The sequence below is a fragment of the Oncorhynchus mykiss genome, chromosome 27 (assembly GCF_013265735.2).
Source record: "Oncorhynchus mykiss isolate Arlee chromosome 27, USDA_OmykA_1.1, whole genome shotgun sequence".
Lineage (NCBI taxonomy): Eukaryota > Metazoa > Chordata > Actinopteri > Salmoniformes > Salmonidae > Oncorhynchus > Oncorhynchus mykiss.
Genome location: NC_048591.1, coordinates 42,516,527 through 42,540,663, shown reverse-complemented (window position 1 = coordinate 42,540,663; position 24,137 = coordinate 42,516,527). Strand labels below are relative to the sequence as shown.

The following is a 24,137-nucleotide window of genomic DNA, read 5'->3' as shown; positions in this document are numbered from 1 at the left end:
GGGACACAGTGGAGATACTCGGGCATTCAAACTCTATAACCTTTTGTGCAAAGGGATGGGCTTGAGAGAGCACACTTGAGCTAAAATAGGTCTCTTTCTTTCTCTCTCTCTCTCTCTCTCTCTCTCTCTCTCTCTCTCTCATTCTCTCTCTCCCACTCCTCTCTCCCACTCCTCTCTCTCTCTCTCTCTCTCTCTCTCATTCTCTCTCTCCCACTCCTCTCTCCCACTCCTCTCTCTCTCTCTCACTCGCTCTCTCTCTCTCCTCTCTCTCTCTCTCTCTCTCTCTCTCTCTCTCTCTTTGTAGAGCGGTAAGGCTGAAAACGGGGTACACAATGGTTGCGGTCCGCTGATCCATCCAAAGCTGCAGTTCTGATGAGTGTGGCCCATTTCTGGGTCAGTGAACAAAATGGCACCTGACACACTGAATGGGGAACAGACAGGGCACACCGAGGCTATAAAACATACACACACACGTGCACGCAAGCACGCACAAACACACGCACAGACACGCACTCACGCTCTCAACCAAAAGTGCATTCACATGCTGACACAGATTCTCACAAACCTAAACTCACACTCCCCGTCGAAAGATTTCACTGTAAGTATATTTTTTGTTTACTTTACAGCCTACTCTCTACTATGCATCTATTGTTTTTTTTTTAAACGTTTACTGACTGTTTGTACAAATAGACATGTTTAATTCTTTCACATGATAAATAATAAAATTGTACTGTTAGTACTGTACCACACGTCAGAAATGGCCTTGCTGTAAAATGGTGAAGTTGTGAAGAGCTGAACAGTGTGGAAAATCTAACGGTCGCAGGCTGTGCTGTCTTCAGATGTTAGCTGAAGGCTGTTACACACTTTACCTAAACGAAGTGACGGAACTTCCTTTTCTAACATAGTTCTACAAACTTTTGCGTGGCTAAAATGTTGGAATTTACAGTATACGATGCTCCATGGCTCAGTTGTAAGGGCCCTTCGGCCACATGATGTGTTTTTGTACTGTTATATTCAAAGCCTTAATTGAGAAGTTAAAGCCTGTGGCTTTGAAAGAATGCTGACAGTGGGAAAGGAATTTTACTGCTGAAGCATGTGTCTAATAGCTTCTGTCTGTGGACAGGTGTCTCTGCTTCTAGCTACTGTCTGTGGACAGTTGTCTCTGCTTCTAGCTACTGTCTGTGGACAGCTGTCTCTGCCTCTAGCTACTGTCTGTGTGATCACAGCTATCTCTACCTCTAGCTACTCTCTGTGGACAGCTGTCTCTGCTTCTAGCTACTGTCTGTGTGATCACAGCTGTCTCTGCTTCTAGCTACTGTCTGTGGACAGCTGTCTCTGCTAATAGCTACTGTCTGTGGACAGCTGTCTCTGCTTCTAGCTACTGTCTCTGGACAGCTGTCTCTGCTTCTAGCTACTGTCTGTGTGATCACAGCTGTCTCTGCTTCTAGCTACTGTCTGTGTGATCACAGCTGTCTCTGCTTCTAGCTACTGTCTGTGGACAGCTGTCTCTGCTTCTAGCTACTGTTTGTGTGATCACAGCTGTCTCTGCTAATAGCTACTGTCTGTGGACAGCTGTCTCTGCTTCTAGCTACTGTCTGTGTGATCACAGCTGTCTCTGCTTCTAGCTACTGTCTGTGTGATCACAGCTGTCTCTGCTAATAGCTACTGTCTGTGGACAGCTGTCTCTGCTAATAGCTACTGTCTGTGGACAGCTGTCTCTGCTAATAACTACTGTCTGTGGACAGCTGTCTCTGCTAATAGCTACTGTCTGTGGACAGCTGTCTCTGCTTCTAGCTACTGTCTGTGGACAGCTGTCTCTGCTAATTGCTACTGTCTGTGGACAGCTGTCTCTGCTAATAGCTACTGTCTGTGTGATCACAGCTATCTCTACCTCTAGCTACTCTCTGTGGACAGCTGTCTCTGCTTCTAGCTACTGTCTGTGTGATCACAGCTGTCTCTGCTTCTAGCTACTGTCTGTGGACAGCTGTCTCTGCTAATAGCTACTGTCTGTGGACAGCTGTCTCTGCTTCTAGCTACTGTCTCTGGACAGCTGTCTCTGCTTCTAGCTACTGTCTGTGTGATCACAGCTGTCTCTGCTTCTAGCTACTGTCTGTGTGATCACAGCTGTCTCTGCTTCTAGCTACTGTCTGTGGACAGCTGTCTCTGCTTCTAGCTACTGTTTGTGTGATCACAGCTGTCTCTGCTAATAGCTACTGTCTGTGGACAGCTGTCTCTGCTTCTAGCTACTGTCTGTGTGATCACAGCTGTCTCTGCTTCTAGCTACTGTCTGTGTGATCACAGCTGTCTCTGCTAATAGCTACTGTCTGTGGACAGCTGTCTCTGCTAATAGCTACTGTCTGTGGACAGCTGTCTCTGCTAATAACTACTGTCTGTGGACAGCTGTCTCTGCTAATAGCTACTGTCTGTGGACAGCTGTCTCTGCTTCTAGCTACTGTCTGTGGACAGCTGTCTCTGCTAATTGCTACTGTCTGTGGACAGCTGTCTCTGCTAATAGCTACTGTCTGTGGACAGCTGTCTCTGCTTCTAGCTACTGTCTGTGGACAGCTGTCTCTGCTAATAGCTACTGTCTGTGGACAGCTGTCTCTGCTTCTAGCTACTGTCTGTGGACAGCTGTCTCTGCTTCTAGCTACTGTCTGTGGACAGCTGTCTCTGCTTCTAGCTACTGTCTGTGGACAACTGTCTCTGCTAATAGCTACTGTCTGTGGACAGCTGTCTCTGCTTCTAGCTACTGTCTGTGTGATCACAGCTGTCTCTGCTAATAGCTACTGTCTGTGGACAGCTGTCTCTGCTTCTAGCTACTGTCTGTGGAAAGCTGTCTCTGCTTCTAGCTACTGTCTGTGGACAGCTGTCTCTGCCTCTAGCTACTGTCTGTGTGATCACAGCTGTCTCTGCTTCTAGCTACTGTCTGTGGACAGCTGTCTCTGCTTCTAGCTACTGTTTGTGTGATCACAGCTGTCTCTGCTAATAGCTACTGTCTGTGGACAGCTGTCTCTGCTTCTAGCTACTGTCTGTGTGATCACAGCTGTCTCTGCTTCTAGCTACTGTCTGTGTGATCACAGCTGTCTCTGCTAATAGCTACTGTCTGTGGACAGCTGTCTCTGCTAATAGCTACTGTCTGTGGACAGCTGTCTCTGCTAATAACTACTGTCTGTGGACAGCTGTCTCTGCTAATAGCTACTGTCTGTGGACAGCTGTCTCTGCTTCTAGCTACTGTCTGTGGACAGCTGTCTCTGCTAATTGCTACTGTCTGTGGACAGCTGTCTCTGCTAATAGCTACTGTCTGTGTGATCACAGCTATCTCTACCTCTAGCTACTCTCTGTGGACAGCTGTCTCTGCTTCTAGCTACTGTCTGTGTGATCACAGCTGTCTCTGCTTCTAGCTACTGTCTGTGGACAGCTGTCTCTGCTAATAGCTACTGTCTGTGGACAGCTGTCTCTGCTTCTAGCTACTGTCTCTGGACAGCTGTCTCTGCTTCTAGCTACTGTCTGTGTGATCACAGCTGTCTCTGCTTCTAGCTACTGTCTGTGTGATCACAGCTGTCTCTGCTTCTAGCTACTGTCTGTGGACAGCTGTCTCTGCTTCTAGCTACTGTTTGTGTGATCACAGCTGTCTCTGCTAATAGCTACTGTCTGTGGACAGCTGTCTCTGCTTCTAGCTACTGTCTGTGTGATCACAGCTGTCTCTGCTTCTAGCTACTGTCTGTGTGATCACAGCTGTCTCTGCTAATAGCTACTGTCTGTGGACAGCTGTCTCTGCTAATAGCTACTGTCTGTGGACAGCTGTCTCTGCTAATAACTACTGTCTGTGGACAGCTGTCTCTGCTAATAGCTACTGTCTGTGGACAGCTGTCTCTGCTTCTAGCTACTGTCTGTGGACAGCTGTCTCTGCTAATTGCTACTGTCTGTGGACAGCTGTCTCTGCTAATAGCTACTGTCTGTGGACAGCTGTCTCTGCTTCTAGCTACTGTCTGTGGACAGCTGTCTCTGCTAATAGCTACTGTCTGTGGACAGCTGTCTCTGCTTCTAGCTACTGTCTGTGGACAGCTGTCTCTGCTTCTAGCTACTGTCTGTGGACAGCTGTCTCTGCTTCTAGCTACTGTCTGTGGACAACTGTCTCTGCTAATAGCTACTGTCTGTGGACAGCTGTCTCTGCTTCTAGCTACTGTCTGTGTGATCACAGCTGTCTCTGCTAATAGCTACTGTCTGTGGACAGCTGTCTCTGCTTCTAGCTACTGTCTGTGGAAAGCTGTCTCTGCTTCTAGCTACTGTCTGTGGACAGCTGTCTCTGCCTCTAGCTACTGTCTGTGTGATCACAGCTGTCTCTGCTTCTAGCTACTGTCTGTGGACAGCTGTCTCTGCTAATAGCTACTGTCTGTGGATAGCTGTCTCTGCTAATAGCTACTGTCTGTGGACAGCTGTCTCTGCTTTTAGCTACTGTCTGTGTACAGCTGTCTCTGCTAATAGCTACTGTCTGTGGACAGCTGTCTCTGCTAATAACTACTGTCTGTGGACAGCTGTCTCTGCTAATAGCTACTGTCTGTGGACAGCTGTCTCTGCTTCTAGCTACTGTCTGTGGACAGCTGTCTCTGCTAATTGCTACTGTCTGTGGACAGCTGTCTCTGCTAATAGCTACTGTCTGTGGACAGCTGTCTCTGCTAATAGCTACTGTCTGTGGACAGCTGTCTCTGCTAATAGCTACTGTCTGTGGACAGCTGTCTCTGCTTCTAGCTACTGTCTGTGGACAGCTGTCTCTGCTTCTAGCTACTGTCTGTGGACAGCTGTCTCTGCTTCTAGCTACTGTCTGTGGACAGCTGTCTCTGCTAATAGCTACTGTCTGTGGACAGCTGTCTCTGCTTCTAGCTACTGTCTGTGTGATCACAGCTGTCTCTGCTAATAGCTACTGTCTGTGGACAGCTGTCTCTGCTTCTAGCTACTGTCTGTGGACAGCTGTCTCTGCCTCTAGCTACTGTCTGTGGACAGCTGTCTCTGCCTCTAGCTACTGTCTGTGTGATCACAGCTGTCTCTGCTTCTAGCTACTGTCTGTGGACAGCTGTCTCTGCTAATAGCTACTGTCTGTGGACAGCTGTCTCTGCTTCTAGCTATTGTCTCTGGACAGCTGTCTCTGCTAATAGCTACTGTCTGTGGACAGCTGTCTCTGCTTCTAGCTACTGTCTGTGTGATCACAGCTGTCTCTGCTTCTAGCTACTGTCTGTGTGATCACAGCTGTCTCTGCTAATAGCTACTGTCTGTGGACAGCTGTCTCTGCTAATTGCTACTGTCTGTGGACAGCTGTCTCTGCTAATAGCTACTGTCTGTGGACAGCTGTCTCTGCTAACAGCTACTGTCTGTGGATAGCTGTCTCTGCTAATAGCTACTGTCTGTGGACAGCTGTCTCTGCTAATAGCTACTGTCTGTGGACAGCTGTCTCTGCTAATAGCTACTGTCTGTGGACAGCTGTCTCTGCTTCTAGCTACTGTCTGTGGACAGCTGTCTCTGCTTCTAGCTACTGTCTGTGGACAGCTGTCTCTGCTAATAGCTACTGTCTGTGGATAGCTGTCTCTGCTAATAGCTACTGTCTGTGGATAGCTGTCTCTGCTAATAGCTACTGTCTGTGGACAGCTGTCTCTGCTAATAGCTACTGTATGTGGACAGCTGTCTCTGCTAATAGCTACTGTCTGTGGACAGCTGTCTCTGCTAATTGCTACTGTCTGTGGACAGCTGTCTCTGCTAATAGCTACTGTCTGTGGACAGCTGTCTCTGCTTCTAGCTACTGTCTGTGGACAGCTGTCTCTGCTAATTGCTACTGTCTGTGGACAGCTGTCTCTGCTAATAGCTACTGTCTGTGGACAGCTGTCTCTGCTAATAGCTACTGTCTGTGGATAGCTGTCTCTGCTAATAGCTACTGTCTGTGGACAGCTGTCTCTGCTAATAGCTACTGTCTGTGGACAGCTGTCTCTGCTAATAGCTACTCTCTGTGGACAGCTGTCTCTGCTTCTAGCTACTGTCTGTGGACAGCTGTCTCTGCTTCTAGCTACTGTCTGTGGACAGCTGTCTCTGCTAATAGCTACTGTCTGTGGATAGCTGTCTCTGCTAATAGCTACTGTCTGTGGATAGCTGTCTCTGCTAATAGCTACTGTCTGTGGACAGCTGTCTCTGCTAATAGCTACTGTATGTGGACAGCTGTCTCTGCTAATAGCTACTGTCTGTGGACAGCTGTCTCTGCTAATTGCTACTGTCTGTGGACAGCTGTCTCTGCTAATAGCTACTGTCTGTGGACAGCTGTCTCTGCTTCTAGCTACTGTCTGTGGACAGCTGTCTCTGCTAATAGCTACTGTCTGTGGACAGCTGTCTCTGCTTCTAGCTACTGTCTGTGGACAGCTGTCTCTGCTAATAGCTACTGTCTGTGGACAGCTGTCTCTGCTTCTAGCTACTGTCTGTGGACAGCTGTCTCTGCTTCTAGCTACTATCTGTGTGATCACAGCTGTCTCTGCTTCTAGCTACTGTCTGTGTGATCACAGCTGTCTCTGCTTCTAGCTACTGTCTGTGGACAGCTGTCTCTGCTTCTAGCTACTGTCTGTGGACAGCTGTCTCTGCCAATAGCTACTGTCTGTGTGATCACAGCTGTCTCTGCTTCTAGCTACTGTCTGTGGACAGCTGTCTCTGCCTCTAGCTACTATCTGTGTGATCACAGCTGTCTCTGCTTCTTATTTTACCTTTATTTATCTGGGCAAGTCAGTTAAGAACAAATTCATATTTTCAATGATGGCCTAGCAACCGCAGTAGTAGTAGTAGTAGTAACAGCAGTAGTAGTAGTGTTAGTGGTAGTTGTATTAGCAGTAGTAATAGTAGTTTAGCAGTAGTAGTATTAGTAGAAGTCATAATAGTAGTAGTAGTGGTAGTGGTAGAAGCAATAGTAGTATTAGTGGTAGTAGTAGTTGTAGTAAAAGCAGTATTGGTAGTAGTAGTTGTAGTAATAGTAGTAGTAGTAGAAGCAGTGGTAGTAGTAGTAGTCGGTATAGTAGTAGTAGTAGTAGAAGTAGTGGTAGTAGTAGTATTGGCAGTAGTAGTAGTAATAGTGATAGTAATAGTAGTATTGGTAGTATTGGTAGAAGTAGTAATTGCAGTAGTGGTGGTAGTAGTAACAGTAGTGGTAGTACTACTAGCAGGAGTAATAGCAGTATTAGATGTTATAGTAGTAGTGATAGTAGTGGTGATAGTAGTAGTGGTAGTAGTATTGATAGTAGTAGTGGTAGTAGTTGTGGTAGTAGTAGTGATAGTAGTAGTGGTAGTAGTTGTGATAGTAGTAGTGGTAGTAGTTGTGATAGTAGTAGTGGTAGTAGTAGTGATAGCAGTGGTGATAGTAGTAGTGGTAGTAGTAGTGGTAGTAGAGGTTATAGTAGTGGTAACAGTAGTAGTGATAGTAGTAGTGATAGTAGTGGTGACAGTTGTAGTGGTAGTAGTAGTGGTGACAGTAGTGGTGATAGTAGTGGTGACAGTAGTAGTGATAGTAGTAGTGATAGTAGTGGTGACAGTTGTAGTGGTAGTAGTAGTGATAGTAGTAGTGATAGTAGTGGTGACAGTTGTAGTGGTAGTAGTAGTGGTGACAGTAGTGGTGATAGTAGTGGTGACAGTAGTAGTGATAGTAGTAGTGATAGTAGTAGTGTTAGTAGAGGTTATAGAAAAGGTAGTAGAGGTGATAGTAGTAGTGACAGTAGTAGTGGTGATAGTAGTAGTGGTGACAGTAGTAGTGGTAGTAGTGGTGACAGTAGTAGTGGTGATAGTAGTAGTGGTGACAGTAGTAGTGGTAGTAGTAGTGACAGTAGTGGTGACAGTAGTAGTGACAGTAGTAGTGATAGTAGTGGTGACAGTAGTAGTGATAGTAGTAGTGATAGTAGTGGTGACAGTAGTGGTGACAGTAGTAGTGATAGTAGTGGTGCTAGTAGTGGTGACAGTAGTGGTGATAGTAGTGGTGACAGTAGTGGTGATAGTAGTGGTGACAGTAGTGGTGACAGTAGTAGTGATAGTAGTGGTGACAGTAGTAGTGGTAGTAGTAGTGACAGTAGTGGTGACAGTAGTGGTGATAGTAGTGGTGATAGTAGTGGTGACAGTAGTAATGGTTGTAGTAGTGGTAGTAGAAGTGACAGTAGTGGTGACAGTAGTGGTGACAGTAGTGGTGATAGTAGTGGTGATAGTAGTGGTGACAGTAGTAGTGGTAGTAGAAGTGACAGTAGTGGTGACAGTAGTGGTGACAGTAGTGGTGATAGTAGTGGTGATAGTAGTGGTGACAGTAGTGGTGATAGTAGTGGTGACAGTAGTGGTGACAGTAGTGGTGACAGTAGTGGTGACAGTAGTGGTGATAGTAGTGGTGATAGTAGTGGTGACAGTAGTAGTGATATTAGTAGTGACAGTAGTAGTTACAGTAGTGGTGACAGTAGTGGTGACAGTAGTGGTGATAGTAGTGGTGATAGTAGTGTAACAGTAGTAGTGATAGTAGTAGTGACAGTAGTAGTTACAGTAGTGGTGATAGTAGTGGTGATAGTAGTGGTGATAGTAGTGGTTATAGTAGTGGTGATAGTAGTGGTGATAGTAGTGGTGATAGTAGTGGTGATAGTAGTGGTGATAGTAGTGGTGGTAGTAGTAGTTAAGGTAGTAGTGGTAGTAGAGGTTATAGTAGTGGTGGTAGTAGTGGTGAAGGTAGTGGTGGTAGTAGTGGTGGTAGTAGTGGTGGTAGTAGTGGTGGTAGTAGTGGTGGTGGTAGTAGTGGTGGTAGTAGTGGTGGTAGTAGTGGTGGTAGTAGTGGTGATAGTAGTGAAGGTAGTAGTGGTAGTAGAGGTTGTAGTAGTGGTGGTAGTAGTGGTGATAGTAGTGGTGATAGTAGTGGTGGTAGTAGTGGTGGTAGTAGTGGTGGTAGTAGTGGTGATAGTAGTGGTGGTAGTAGTGGTGATACTAGTGGTGATAGTAGTGGTGATACTAGTGGTGATAGTAGTAGTGAAGGTAGTAGTGGTAGTAGTGGTGGTAGTAGTGGTGGTAGTAGTGGTGGTAGTAGTGGTGGTAGTAGTGGTGGTAGTAGTGGTGATAGTAGTGAAGGTAGTAGTGGTAGTAGTGGTGGTAGTAGTGGTGGTAGTAGTGGTGATAGTAGTGGTGATAGTAGTGGTGGTAGTAGTGGTGGTAGTAGTGGTGATAGTAGTGGTGGTAGTAGTGGTGATACTAGTGGTGATAGTAGTGGTGATACTAGTGGTGATAGTAGTAGTGAAGGTAGTAGTGGTAGTAGTGGTGGTAGTAGTAGTGGTTGTAGAGGTTATAGTAGTGGTGATAGTAGTGGTGATACTAGTGGTGGTAGTAGTGGTGATAGTAGTGGTGGTAGTAGTGGTGGTAGTAGTGGTGATAGTAGTGGTGGTAGTAGTGGTGATACTAGTGGTGATAGTAGTGGTGATAGTAGTGTTGATAGTAGTAGTGAAGGTAGTAGTGGTAGTAGTGGTGGTAGTAGTGGTGGTAGTAGTGGTGATAGTAGTGGTGGTAGTAGTAGTAGTGGTAGTAGTGGTGGTAGTAGTGGTGGTAGTAGTAGTAGTAGTAGTGGTGGTAGTAGTAGTAGTAGTAGTAGTAGTGGTAGTAGTAGTGGTGGTAGTAGTGGTGATAGTAGTAGTAGTAGTAGTAGTAGTGGTAGTAGTAGTAGTAGTGGTGGTAGTAGTAGTGGTGGTAGTAGTGGTGGTAGTAGTGGTGGTAGTAGTGGTGGTAGTAGTGGTGATAGTAGTGGTGGTAGTTGTAGTAGTGGTAGTAGTAGTAGTAGTGGTGGTAGTGGTAGTAGTAGTGGTAGTAGTAGTAGTAGTAGTAGTGGTGGTAGTGGTAGTAGTGGTGGTAGTAGTGGTGGTAGTAGTAGTGGTGGTGGTAGTAGTGGTGATACTAGTGGTGATAGTAGTGGTGATACTAGTGGTGATAGTAGTAGTGAAGGTAGTAGTGGTAGTAGTGGTGGTAGTAGTAGTGGTTGTAGAGGTTATAGTAGTGGTGATAGTAGTGGTGATACTAGTGGTGGTAGTAGTGGTGATAGTAGTGGTGGTAGTAGTGGTGGTAGTAGTGGTGATAGTAGTGGTGGTAGTAGTGGTGATAGTAGTGGTGATACTAGTGGTGATAGTAGTAGTGAAGGTAGTAGTGGTAGTAGTGGTGGTAGTAGTAGTGGTTGTAGAGGTTATAGTAGTGGTGATAGTAGTGGTGGTAGTAGTGGTGATAGTAGTGGTGGTAGTAGTGGTGGTAGTAGTGGTGATAGTAGTGGTGGTAGTAGTGGTGATACTAGTGGTGATAGTAGTGGTGATAGTAGTGTTGATAGTAGTAGTGAAGGTAGTAGTGGTAGTAGTGGTGGTAGTAGTGGTGGTAGTAGTGGTGATAGTAGTGGTGGTAGTAGTAGTAGTGGTAGTAGTGGTGGTAGTAGTGGTGGTAGTAGTAGTAGTAGTAGTGGTGGTAGTAGTAGTAGTAGTAGTAGTAGTGGTAGTAGTAGTGGTGGTAGTAGTGGTGATAGTAGTAGTAGTAGTAGTAGTAGTGGTAGTAGTAGTAGTAGTGGTGGTAGTAGTAGTGGTGGTAGTAGTGGTGGTAGTAGTGGTGGTAGTAGTGGTGATAGTGGTGGTAGTTGTAGTAGTGGTAGTAGTAGTAGTAGTGGTGGTAGTGGTAGTAGTAGTGGTAGTAGTAGTAGTAGTAGTAGTGGTGGTAGTAGTAGTGGTGGTAGTAGTGGTGGTAGTAGTGGTGGTAGTAGTAGTGGTGGTAGTAGTAGTGGTGGTAGTAGTGGTGGTGGTAGTAGTAGTGATAGTAGTGGTGGTAGTAGTGGTGGTAGTAGTAGGGGTGATAGTAGTGGTAGTAGTAGTGGTGGTAGTAGTGGTAGTAGTGGTGATAGTAGTAGTGATAGTAGTGGTGGTAGTAGTAGTGGTGGTAGTAGTGGTAGTAGTGGTGATAGTAGTAGTGATAGTAGTGGTGGTAGTAGTAGTGGTGGTAGTAGTAGTGATAGTAGTAGTGATAGTAGTGGTGGTAGTAGTGGTCGTAGTGGTAGTAGTGGTAGTAGTAGTAGTGGTAGTAGTAGTGGTGGTAGTAGTGAAGGTAGTAGTGGTAGTAGTGGTAGTAGTGGTAGTAGTAGTAGTGGTAGTAGTAGTGGTGATAGTAGTAGTGAAGGTAGTAGTGGTAGTAGTGGTAGTAGTGGTAGTAGTAGTAGTGGTAGTAGTAGTGGTGGTAGTAGTGAAGGTAGTAGTGGTAGTAGTGGTAGTAGTGGTAGTAGTAGTAGTGGTAGTAGTAGTGGTGATAGTAGTAGTGAAGGTAGTAGTGGTAGTAGTGGTAGTAGTGGTAGTAGTGGTAGTAGTAGTAGTGGTGATAGTAGTGGTGAAGGTAGTAGTGGTAGTAGTGGTAGTAGTGGTAGTAGTAGTGGTGGTAGTAGTGGTAGTAGTAATAGTGGTAGTAGTAGTGGTGGTAGTAGTGAAGGTAGTAGTGGTAGTAGTGGTAGTAGTGGTAGTAGTGGTAGTAGTAGTAGTGGTGATAGTAGTGGTGAAGGTAGTAGTGGTAGTAGTGGTAGTAGTGGTGGTAGTAGTGGTGGTAGTAGTGGTGATAGTAGTAGTGGTAGTAGTAGTGGTGGTAGTAGTGAAGGTAGTAGTGGTAGTAGTGGTAGTAGTGGTAGTAGTAGTAGTGGTAGTAGTAGTGGTGATAGTAGTGGTGGTAGTGGTAGTAGTAGTGATAGTATAGGTTATGGTAGTGGTAGTAGTAGTAGTGGTGATAGTAGTGGTGAAGGTAGTAGTGGTGATACTAGTGGTGATAGTAGTGGTGATAGTAGTGTTGATAGTAGTAGTGAAGGTAGTAGTGGTAGTAGTGGTGGTAGTAGTGGTGGTAGTAGTGGTGATAGTAGTGGTGGTAGTAGTAGTAGTGGTAGTAGTGGTGGTAGTAGTGGTGGTAGTAGTAGTAGTAGTAGTGGTGGTAGTAGTAGTAGTAGTAGTAGTGGTAGTAGTAGTGGTGGTAGTAGTGGTGATAGTAGTAGTAGTAGTAGTAGTAGTAGTAGTGGTAGTAGTAGTAGTAGTGGTGGTAGTAGTAGTGGTGGTAGTAGTGGTGGTAGTAGTGGTGGTAGTAGTGGTGGTAGTAGTGGTGATAGTAGTGGTGGTAGTTGTAGTAGTGGTAGTAGTAGTAGTAGTGGTGGTAGTGGTAGTAGTAGTGGTAGTAGTAGTAGTAGTAGTAGTGGTGGTAGTAGTAGTGGTGGTAGTAGTGGTGGTAGTAGTGGTGGTAGTAGTAGTGGTGGTAGTAGTAGTGGTGGTAGTAGTGGTGATACTAGTGGTGATAGTAGTGGTGATACTAGTGGTGATAGTAGTAGTGAAGGTAGTAGTGGTAGTAGTGGTGGTAGTAGTAGTGGTTGTAGAGGTTATAGTAGTGGTGATAGTAGTGGTGATACTAGTGGTGGTAGTAGTGGTGATAGTAGTGGTGGTAGTAGTGGTGGTAGTAGTGGTGATAGTAGTGGTGGTAGTAGTGGTGATAGTAGTGGTGATACTAGTGGTGATAGTAGTAGTGAAGGTAGTAGTGGTAGTAGTGGTGGTAGTAGTAGTGGTTGTAGAGGTTATAGTAGTGGTGATAGTAGTGGTGATACTAGTGGTGGTAGTAGTGGTGATAGTAGTGGTGGTAGTAGTGGTGGTAGTAGTGGTGATAGTAGTGGTGGTAGTAGTGGTGATACTAGTGGTGATAGTAGTGGTGATAGTAGTGTTGATAGTAGTAGTGAAGGTAGTAGTGGTAGTAGTGGTGGTAGTAGTGGTGGTAGTAGTGGTGATAGTAGTGGTGGTAGTAGTAGTAGTGGTAGTAGTGGTGGTAGTAGTGGTGGTAGTAGTAGTAGTAGTAGTGGTGGTAGTAGTAGTAGTAGTAGTAGTAGTGGTAGTAGTAGTGGTGGTAGTAGTGGTGATAGTAGTAGTAGTAGTAGTAGTAGTGGTAGTAGTAGTAGTAGTGGTGGTAGTAGTAGTGGTGGTAGTAGTGGTGGTAGTAGTGGTGGTAGTAGTGGTGATAGTGGTGGTAGTTGTAGTAGTGGTAGTAGTAGTAGTAGTGGTGGTAGTGGTAGTAGTAGTGGTAGTAGTAGTAGTAGTAGTAGTGGTGGTAGTAGTAGTGGTGGTAGTAGTGGTGGTAGTAGTAGTGGTGGTAGTAGTAGTGGTGGTAGTAGTGGTGGTGGTAGTAGTAGTGATAGTAGTGGTGGTAGTAGTGGTGGTAGTAGTAGGGGTGATAGTAGTGGTAGTAGTAGTGGTGGTAGTAGTGGTAGTAGTGGTGATAGTAGTAGTGATAGTAGTGGTGGTAGTAGTAGTGGTGGTAGTAGTGGTAGTAGTGGTGATAGTAGTAGTGATAGTAGTGGTGGTAGTAGTAGTGGTGGTAGTAGTAGTGATAGTAGTAGTGATAGTAGTGGTGGTAGTAGTGGTCGTAGTGGTAGTAGTGGTAGTAGTAGTAGTGGTAGTAGTAGTGGTGGTAGTAGTGAAGGTAGTAGTGGTAGTAGTGGTAGTAGTGGTAGTAGTAGTAGTGGTAGTAGTAGTGGTGATAGTAGTAGTGAAGGTAGTAGTGGTAGTAGTGGTAGTAGTGGTAGTAGTAGTAGTGGTAGTAGTAGTGGTGGTAGTAGTGAAGGTAGTAGTGGTAGTAGTGGTAGTAGTGGTAGTAGTAGTAGTGGTAGTAGTAGTGGTGATAGTAGTAGTGAAGGTAGTAGTGGTAGTAGTGGTAGTAGTGGTAGTAGTGGTAGTAGTAGTAGTGGTGATAGTAGTGGTGAAGGTAGTAGTGGTAGTAGTGGTAGTAGTGGTAGTAGTAGTGGTGGTAGTAGTGGTAGTAGTAATAGTGGTAGTAGTAGTGGTGGTAGTAGTGAAGGTAGTAGTGGTAGTAGTGGTAGTAGTGGTAGTAGTGGTAGTAGTAGTAGTGGTGATAGTAGTGGTGAAGGTAGTAGTGGTAGTAGTGGTAGTAGTGGTGGTAGTAGTGGTGGTAGTAGTGGTGATAGTAGTAGTGGTAGTAGTAGTGGTGGTAGTAGTGAAGGTAGTAGTGGTAGTAGTGGTAGTAGTGGTAGTAGTAGTAGTGGTAGTAGTAGTGGTGATAGTAGTGGTGGTAGTGGTAGTAGTAGTGATAGTATAGGTTATGGTAGTGGTAGTAGTAGTAGTGGTGATAGTAGTGGTGAAGGTAGTAGTGGTAGTAGTGGTAGTAGTGGTGGTAGTAGTGGTGATAGTAGTGGTGATAGTAGTGGTGGTAGTAGTGGTGATAGTAGTGGTAGTAGTAGTAGTGGTGGTAGTAGTGGTAGTAGTAGTAGTGAAGGTAGTAGTGGTAGTAGTAGTAGTGGTGGTAGTAGTGGTAGTAGTAGTAGTGAAGGTAGTAGTGGTAGTAGTGGTAGTAGTGGTAGTAGTAGTAGTGGTAGTAGTAGTGGTGATAGTAGTGGTGGTAGTGGTAGTAGTAGTGATAGTATAGGTTATAGTAGTGGTAGTAGTTGTAGTAGAGGTTATAGTAGTGGTAGTAGTGGTAGTAGTAGTAGTGGTGATAGTAGTAGTGAAGGTAGTAGTGGTAGTAGTGGTAGTAGTGGTGGTAGTAGTGGTGGTAGTAGTGGTGATAGTAGTAGTGGTAGTAGTAGTGGTGGTAGTAGTGAAGGTAGTAGTGGTAGTAGTGGTAGTAGTGGTAGTATTAGTAGTGGTAGTAGTAGTGGTGATAGTAGTGGTGGTAGTGGTAGTAGTAGTGATAGTATAGGTTATAGTAGTGGTAGTAGTAGTAGTGGTGATAGTAGTGGTGAAGGTAGTAGTGGTAGTAGTGGTAGTAGTGGTGGTAGTAGTGGTGATAGTAGTGGTGATAGTAGTGGTGGTAGTAGTGGTGATAGTAGTGGTAGTAGTAGTAGTGGTGGTAGTAGTGGTAGTAGTAGTAGTGAAGGTAGTAGTGGTAGTAGTAGTAGTGGTGGTAGTAGTGGTAGTAGTAGTAGTGAAGGTAGTAGTGGTAGTAGTGGTAGTAGTGGTAGTAGTAGTAGTGGTAGTAGTAGTGGTGATAGTAGTGGTGGTAGTGTTAGTAGTAGTGATAGTATAGGTTATAGTAGTGGTAGTAGTTGTAGTAGAGGTTATAGTAGTGGTAGTAGTGGTAGTAGTAGTAGTGGTGATAGTAGTAGTGAAGGTAGTAGTGGTAGTAGTGGTAGTAGTGGTGGTAGTAGTGGTGATAGTAGTGGTGATAGTAGTGGTGGTAGTAGTGGTGATAGTAGTGGTAGTAGTAGTAGTGGTGGTAGTAGTTGTAGTAGTAGTAGTGAAGGTAGTAGTGGTAGTAGAGGTTATAGTAGTGGTGGTAGTAGTAGTAGTAGTGGTAGTAGTGGTAGTAGTGGTAGTAGTGGTAGTAATGGTAGTAGTAGTGGTAGTAGTAGTGAAGGTAGTAGTGGTAGTAGTTGTAGTAGTAGTGAAGGTAGTAGTAGTGAAGGTAGTAGTAGTAGTAGTAGAGGTTATAGTAGTGGTGACAGTAGTAGTGGTGGTAGTAGTAGTGAAGGTAGTAGTGGTAGTAGAGGTTATAGTAGTGGTGGTAGTAGTGACATTAGTAGTGGTAGTAGTGGTGATAGTAGTGGTGGTAGTAGTAGTGGTAGTAGTGGTGGTAGTAGTGACAGTAGTAGTGGTAGTAGTGGTGATAGTAGTGGTGGTAGTAGTAGTGGTAGTAGTGGTGGTAGTAGTGACAGTAGTAGTGGTAGTAGTGGTGATAGTAGTGGTGGTAGTAGTAGTGGTAGTAGTGGTGGTAGTAGTGGTGATAGTAGTGGTGGTAGTAGTAGTGAAGGTAGTAGTGGTAGTAGTGGTAGTAGTGGTAGTAGTAGTAGTGGTAGTAGTAGTGGTGATAGTAGTGGTGTTAGTGGTAGTAGTAGTGATAGTATAGGTTATAGTAGTGGTAGTAGTAGTAGTGGTGATAGTAGTGGTGAAGGTAGTAGTGGTAGTAGTGGTAGTAGTGGTGGTAGTAGTGGTGATAGTAGTGGTGGTAGTAGTGGTGATAGTAGTGGTAGTAGTAGTAGTGGTGGTAGTAGTGGTAGTAGTAGTAGTGAAGGTAGTAGTGGTAGTAGTAGTAGTGGTGGTAGTAGTGGTAGTAGTAGTAGTGAAGGTAGTAGTGGTAGTAGTGGTAGTAGTGGTAGTAGTAGTAGTGGTAGTAGTAGTGGTGATAGTAGTGGTGGTAGTGTTAGTAGTAGTGATAGTATAGGTTATAGTAGTGGTAGTAGTTGTAGTAGAGGTTATAGTAGTGGTAGTAGTGGTAGTAGTAGTAGTGGTGATAGTAGTAGTGAAGGTAGTAGTGGTAGTAGTGGTAGTAGTGGTGGTAGTAGTGGTGATAGTAGTGGTGATAGTAGTGGTGGTAGTAGTGGTGATAGTAGTGGTAGTAGTAGTAGTGGTGGTAGTAGTTGTAGTAGTAGTAGTGAAGGTAGTAGTGGTAGTAGAGGTTATAGTAGTGGTGGTAGTAGTAGTAGTAGTGGTAGTAGTGGTAGTAGTGGTAGTAGTGGTAGTAATGGTAGTAGTAGTGGTAGTAGTAGTGAAGGTAGTAGTGGTAGTAGTGGTAGTAGTAGTGAAGGTAGTAGTAGTGAAGGTAGTAGTAGTAGTGGTAGTAGAGGTTATAGTAGTGGTGACAGTAGTAGTGGTGGTAGTAGTAGTGAAGGTAGTAGTGGTAGTAGAGGTTATAGTAGTGGTGGTAGTAGTGACATTAGTAGTGGCAGTAGTGGTGATAGTAGTGGTGGTAGTAGTAGTGGTAGTAGTGGTGGTAGTAGTGACAGTAGTAGTGGTAGTAGTGGTGATAGTAGTGGTGGTAGTAGTAGTGGTAGTAGTGGTGGTAGTAGTGACAGTAGTAGTGGTAGTAGTGGTGATAGTAGTGGTGGTAGTAGTAGTGGTAGTAGTGGTGGTAGTAGTGGTGATAGTAGTGGTGATAGTAGTGGTGATAGTAGTGGTGGTAGTAGTAGTGAAGGTAGTAGTGGTAGTAGAGGTTATAGTAGTGGTGGTAGTAGAGGTTATAGTAGTGGTGGTAGTAGTGGTAGTAGAGGTTATAGTAGTGGTGGTAGTAGTGGTAGTAGAGGTTATAGTAGTGAAGGTAGTAGTGGTGAAGGTAGTAGTAGTGAAGGTAGTAGTGGTAGTAGAGGTTGTAGTAGCAGTAGCAGCCATACATGTCCAATTCTAAATTGGTGCAGCATGCTGTCTTGCTTCCATTGGATAATATAATTTTAGAAAGGATGGACTATCAATGGATCGCAGGATTTTTTCATTCCCTGCTAAAGTGATTACTCTGTTACACAATCTGGGACTGGGCAGCTCTTTATGAATGAACCACAAAATACTTTCTGCTGGCCGTTTGAAGGACAACTCTTTCTCTCTGCATATCGGATCAATTTCTCTAAATTCAACTGTGTCACTCTCTCTGGGGTGGACTTCTCTGGGACCGCACACACGCACGCACGCACGCACGCACGCACGCACGCACGCACGCACGCACACGCACACACACACACACACACACACACACACACACACACACACACACACACACACACACACACACACACACAGGACATGAGTTCATCGCCGTATTTCCCAGCGCGATCCGCGCTGTTCCGTAAGGAGGCCAATGGAGTGACGTACCGTGTCCCTGCCCTGCTCTACCTGTCCCTGTCCAACTCCTTCCTGGCCTTTTGTGAGGAGAGACTCAGCCCCTCAGACGCCCAGGCTCACCTGCTGGTCATGCGCAAGGGCACATTCTACAGGAACTATGTAGAGGTCAGTACAGGTCACAGATTTAGGTTAGGACACAAGGGCACATTCTACAGGAACTATGTAGAGGTCAGTACAGGTCACAGATTTAGGTTAGGACACAAGGGCACATTCTACAGGAACTATGTAGAGGTCAGTACAGGTCACAGATTTAGAATAGGTCAAAGTCATTACAGGTGTCCTAATACTTAATATTAACATCTACCCTCCCTCCCTGTCTCTACCCTCCCTCCCTGTCTCTACCCTCCTACCCTCCCTCCCTGTCTCTACCCTCCCTCCCTGTCTCTACCCTCCCTCCCTGTCTCTACCCTCCTACCCTCCCTCCCTGTCTCTACCCTCCCTCCCTGTCTCTACCCTCCCTCCCTGTCTCTACCCTCCTACCCTCCCTCCCTGTCTCTACCCTCCCTCCCTATCTCTACCCTCCTACCCTCCCTCCCTGTCTCTACCCTCCCTCCCTGTCTCTACCCTTCCTCCCTGTCTGTACCCTCCTACCCTCCCTCCCTGTCTCTACCCTCCCTCCCTGTCTGTACCCTCCTACCCTCCCTCCCTGTCTCTACCCTCCTACCCTCCCTGTCTCTACCCTCCCTCCCTATCTCTACCCTCCCTCCCTGTCTCTACCCTCCCTCCCTGTCTGTACCCTCCTACCCTCCCTCCCTGTCTCTACCCTCCCTCCCTGTCTCTACCCTCCCTCCCTGTCTGTACCCTCCTACCCTCCCTCCCTGTCTCTATCCTCCCTCCCTGTCTCTACCCTCCCTCCCTCCCTCCCTGCTCCCTCCCTGTCTCTACCCTCCCTCCCTGTCTGTACCCTCCTACCCTCCCTCCCTGTCTCTACCCTCCCTCCCTGTCTCTACCCTCCCTCCCTGTCTGTACCCTCCTACCCTCCCTCCCTGTCTTTATCCTCCCTCCCTGTCTCTACCCTCTCTCCCTCCCTCCCTCCCTCCCTCCCTCCCTCCCTCCCTCCCTCCCTCCCTCCCTCCCTCCCTCCCTCCCTCCCTCCCTCCCTTCCTCCCTGTCTGTACACTCCTACCCTCCCTCCCTGCTCCCTCCCTGTCTCTATCCTCACTCCCTGTCTCTACCCTCCCTCCCTGTCTCGACTCTCCCTGTCTGTACCCTCCTACCCTCCCTCCCTGTCTCTACCCTCCTTGTCTGTACCCTCCCACCCTCCCTCCCTGTCTCTACCCTCCCTCCTTGTCTGTACCCTCCTACCCTCCCTCCCTCCCTGTCTCTACCCTCCCTCCCTGTCTCTACCCTCCCTCCCTGTCTGTACCCTCCTACCCTCCCTCCCTGTCTGTACCCTCCTACCCTCCCTCCCTGTCTCTACCCTCCTACCCTCCCTGTCTCTACCCTCCCTCCCTATCTCTACCCTCCCTCCCTGTCTCTACCCTCCCTCCCTGTCTGTACCCTCCTACCCTCCCTCCCTGTCTCTACCCTCCCTCCCTGTCTCTACCCTCCCTCCCTGTCTGTACCCTCCTACCCTCCCTCCCTGTCTCTATCCTCCCTCCCTGTCTCTACCCTCCCTGTCTCTATCCTCCCTCCCTCCCTCCCTGCTCCCTCCCTGTCTCTACCCTCCCTCCCTGTCTGTACCCTCCTACCCTCCCTCCCTGTCTCTACCCTCCCTCCCTGTCTCTACCCTCCCTCCCTGTCTGTACCCTCCTACCCTCCCTCCCTGTCTTTATCCTCCCTCCCTGTCTCTACCCTCCCTCCCTCCCTCCCTCCCTCCCTCCCTCCCTCCCTCCCTCCCTCCCTCCCTCCCTGTCTGTACACTCCTACCCTCCCTCCCTGCTCCCTCCCTGTCTCAATCCTCACTCCCTGTCTCTACCCTCCCTCCCTGTCTCGACTCTCCCTGTCTGTACCCTCCTACCCTCCCTCCCTGTCTGTACCCTCCCTCCCCGTCTCTACCCTCCTTGTCTGTACCCTCCCACCCTCCCTCCCTGTCTCTACCCTCCCTCCTTGTCTGTACCCTCCTACCCTCCCTCCCTCCCTGTCTCTACCCTCCCTCCCTGTCTCTACCCTCCCTCCCTGTCTGTACCCTCCTACCCTCCCTCCCTCCCTGTCTCTACCCTCCCTCCCTGTCTCTACCCTCCCTCCCTGTCTCTACCCTCCCCGCCTCTACCCTCCCTCCCTGTCTGTACCCTCCTAACCTCCCTCCCTGTCTCTACCCTCCCTCCCTGTCTCTACCCTCCCTCCCTGTCTCTACCCTCCATTACTGTCTCTACCCTCCTACCCTCCCTCCCTGTCTCTACCCTCCCTCCCTGTCTCTACCCTTCCTCCCTGTCTCTACCCTCCTACCCTCCCTCCCTGTCTCTACCCTCCCTCCCTGTCTGTACCCTCCTACCCTCCCTCCCTGTCTCTACCCTCCTACCCTCCCTGTCTCTACCCTCCCTCCCTGTCTCTATTCTCCCTCCCTGTCTCTACCCTCCTTACCTGTTTCTACCCTCCCTAACTGTCTCTACCCTCCATCCCTGTCTCTACCCTCCCTCCCTGTCTCTATCCTCCCTCCCTGTCTCTACCCTCCTTACCTGTTCCTACCCTCATACTCGGTCTCTACCCTCCCTCCCTGTCTCTACCCTCCTACCCTCCCTCCCTGTTCCCTCCCTGTTTCTACCCTCCCTAACTGTTTCTACCCTCCATCCCTGTCTCTACCCTCCCTCCCTGTCTCTATCCTCCCTCCCTGTCTCTATCCTCCCTCCCTGTCTCTACCCTCCTACTCTGTCTCTACCCTCATACTCGGTCTCTACCCTCCTACTCTGTCTCTACCCTTCCTCCCTGTCTCTACCCTCTATCGCTGTCTGTACCCTCCTACCCTCTATCGCTGTCTCTACCCTCCTTCCCTCCATCCCTGTCTCTACCCTCCTACCCTCCATCCCTGTCTCTACCCTCCTACCCTCCATCCCTGTCTCTACCCTCCTACCCTCCCTCCCTGTCTCCACCCCCCCAACTCCCTCCCGGTCTCTACCCCCCCCAACTCCCTCCCGGTCTCTACCCCCCCCCCCCCCCCCCCCCAACTCGCTCCCTGTCTCTACCCTTCCTTCCTCAGTGGGAGGACATGAGTGTTCTGGGTACGGCTCAGTTGGCGGGCCACCGGTCGATGAACCCGTGTCCTCTGTATGACGAGTTCACAGGCACCCTCTTCCTGTTCTTCATCGCTGTGCTGGGCCACACCTCCGAGTCCTACCAGCTGGTGACGGGTAAGAATGTAACGCGCCTCTGCTTCATCTCCAGTAACGACCAGGGCAACACCTGGAGCCCTGCCACTGACCTCACCAAGAGGGTCATAGGAGACACCATCAAAGGTGAGACACGGTCACAGCAGGTAGGTTGATCTCACGAGGTTATGAAGTTCTATGTTTTATGGTGAAGTACGTGTTTATTTCACATGGTGTCATATCTCTCTGTTTGTGGTTTGTGGTTCTGGTTGTGTTTCCCCTCCTCAGACTGGGCAACCTTCGCCCTGGGCCCGGGACACGGCATCCAGCTCAAGTCAGGCCGTCTGCTGGTGCCAGCGTACGCCTACCACATCGACTGCAAGGAGTGCTTTGGCCAGTTGTGCCTGACCACACCCCACGCTTTCTGTTTCCATAGCGACACCCACGGGCGGACGTGGCGTTTTGGGGAGGCGGTGCCAGGGCCAGAGAGCGTGGAGTGCCAGATGGTGTCTGTGGATCAGGAGGATGGCACCAACGTGCTGTACTGTAACGCCCGGAGCCCTCTGGGCTGCAGGGTCCAGGCCCTCAGTCTGGATGATGGAGCTGTCTTCCAGGATGGACAGCTGGTGCAGCGGCTCACAGAGCCACGTAATGGCTGCCACGGTAGCGTAGTGGGGTTCCCTGCCCCCCTACACCTCAACCTCCGCCCTCGGCCACCCACCCACGCCAGACACTGGACATCCTTCGAGGCTAAGACTGGTGACTCCTCCCCACCCACCGGCCCTCCCCCTCCCAGCTCCCCACAGAATTTCCTTACACCCACCTGGGTGGTGTACTCCCACCCGACGTGGACCAACGTGAGGAAGGACCTGGGGGTGTACCTCAGCCTGTTCCCCCGTGACCCGGACAGCTGGTCTGGCCCGTGGGTGATCTACGAGGGCCCCAGTGCCTACTCTGACCTGGCCTACCTGGAGCTGCCGTCAGCTGGGGCCCCGTCGGCCGTGGCCTTCGCCTGTCTGTTTGAGTGCGGCACCAGCACAGCTTATGATGAGATCTCCTTCAGCATCTTCACCCTCTACGAGCTCATTGACAACCTGCCACGCAACACAAAGTCAGGCAGCGACACACAGCTACTCAGCAACACACAGCCACCCAGCAACACACAGTCACCCAGCAACACACAGCCACCCAGCAACACACAGCCACCCAGCAACACACAGCCACCCAGCAACACACAGTCACCCAGCAACACACAGCCACCCAGCAACACACAGAGCTTCCACAACACAACACAACGCAAGCAAGAGAGACCAGAGGCGAGGAAGAGGAGGACGAGGAATATATGTGGTCTTTGCAATGTTTCCTAACTGCTAATTAACCGTTAATCCTAGTGTTTTCTGCTCGTTTCCTTCTGAAGCTCATGAAAAAAGTGTACAACAGAGTCATATTTAAATGCGGTCCACAGAGTTCTGACGTTTTACGTCTGCTGATGAATTTGTTTTGTCTGATATCTAGTCCATCCACGCCTAGTAACCCTCGACTTAATGCACATACTGTGTGTTTACATGTAGTGGTTGTGTCACGATAATGCAGAAACATTGCTGTAGTAGCCACGATTTATTGAATATTAGCCAGGGGCAGCCTACAGATGTAGGATCTTAATTTGAGCCAGTTTGCTCCTGCTGCAAAAGGAAATGTGAATTATTACGTGTATTATAATGAATGGACATTTTTGTAAGGGTTGATACATTTTTCATATAGGGAAAATCAAGTCTGAAATTACTAAGTGGGAATGACAAACTAAATAATCATTTTTAAACCTAAAATGCACTGCACGTTTTAAATGTCGTGCATTGCAGGAAAGTTATCCTGCAGAAGGGTGATCAAATGAAGAGCCTACATCTGTATAACTTGAAATGCATTTTCTGCTGGATTGTTGTAATCGACCAAGAACACCACTAGATGCTCACAAACATAACTTTGAATCATCCTTTATTAAACCAACCATCCTTTATTAAACCAACCATTCTTTATTAAACCAACCATCCTTTATTAAACCAACCATTCTTTATTAAACCAACCATTCTTTATTAAACCAACCATCCTTTATTAAACAAACCATCCTTTATTAAACCAACCATTCTTTATTAAACCAACCATTCTTTATTAAACCAACCATTCTTTATTAAACCAACCATATTTTATTAAACAAACCATCCTTTATTAAACCAACCATTCTTTATTAAACCAACCATTCTTTATTAAACCAACCATTCTTTATTAAACAAACCATCCTTTATTAAACCAACCATTCTTTATTAAACCAACCATTCTTTATTAATCCAACCATTCTTTATTAAACCAACCATTCTTTATTAAACCAACCATTCTTTATTAAACCAACCATCCTTTATTAAACAAACCATCCTTTATTAAACCAACCATTCTTTATTAAACCAACCATTCTTTATTAAACCAACCATTCTTTATTAAACAAACCATCCTTTATTAAACCAACCATTCTTTATTAAACCAACCATTCTTTATTAATCCAACCATTCTTTATTAAACCAACCATTCTTTATTAAACCAACCATCCTTTATTAAACCAACAATCCTTTATTAAACCAACCATTCTTTATTAAACCAACCATTCTTTATTAAACCAACCATATTTTATTACACCAACCATCCTTTATTAAACCAACCATTCTTTTTTAAACCAACCATCCTTTATTAAACCAACCATTCTTTATTAAACCAACCATTCTTTATTAAACCAACCATCCTTTATTAAACAAACCATCCTTTATTAAACCAACCATATTTTATTACACCAACCATCCTTTATTAAACCAACCATTCTTTTTTAAACCAACCATCCTTTATTAAACCAACCATTCTTTATTAAACCAACCATTCTTTATTAAACCAACCATATTTTATTACACCAACCATCCTTTATTAAACCAACCATTCTTTTTTAAACCAACCATTCTTTATTAAACCAACCATTCTTTATTAAACCAACCATTCTTTATTAAACAAACCATCCTTTATTAAACCAACCATTCTTTATTAAACCAACCATTCTTTATTAGACCAACCATTCTTTATTAAACCAACCATTCTTCCTCTGCAGTATTTGTGTACTGATTGGTACACTACATGAGCAAAAGTATGTGGACACCTGCTTGTTGAACATCTCATTCCAAAATCATGGCCATTAAAATGGAGTTGGTCTCCCCTTTGCTGTCATAACAGC

At 46.8% G+C, this 24,137-nt stretch overlaps 1 protein-coding gene across 1 annotated transcript; it reads left to right on the top strand.

The window, feature by feature from the left end:
* Positions 1-323: 323 nt before the first annotated feature.
* neu4 (sialidase 4) lies at positions 324-24,137 on the top strand. The gene is made up of 4 exons (XM_036965653.1): positions 324-598; positions 17,526-17,732; positions 20,764-21,019; positions 21,161-24,137. The coding sequence occupies exons 1-4, from the start codon at positions 407-409 to the stop codon at positions 22,237-22,239; spliced, it is 1,734 nt and encodes a 577-aa protein (XP_036821548.1). The 5' UTR covers positions 324-406; the 3' UTR covers positions 22,240-24,137.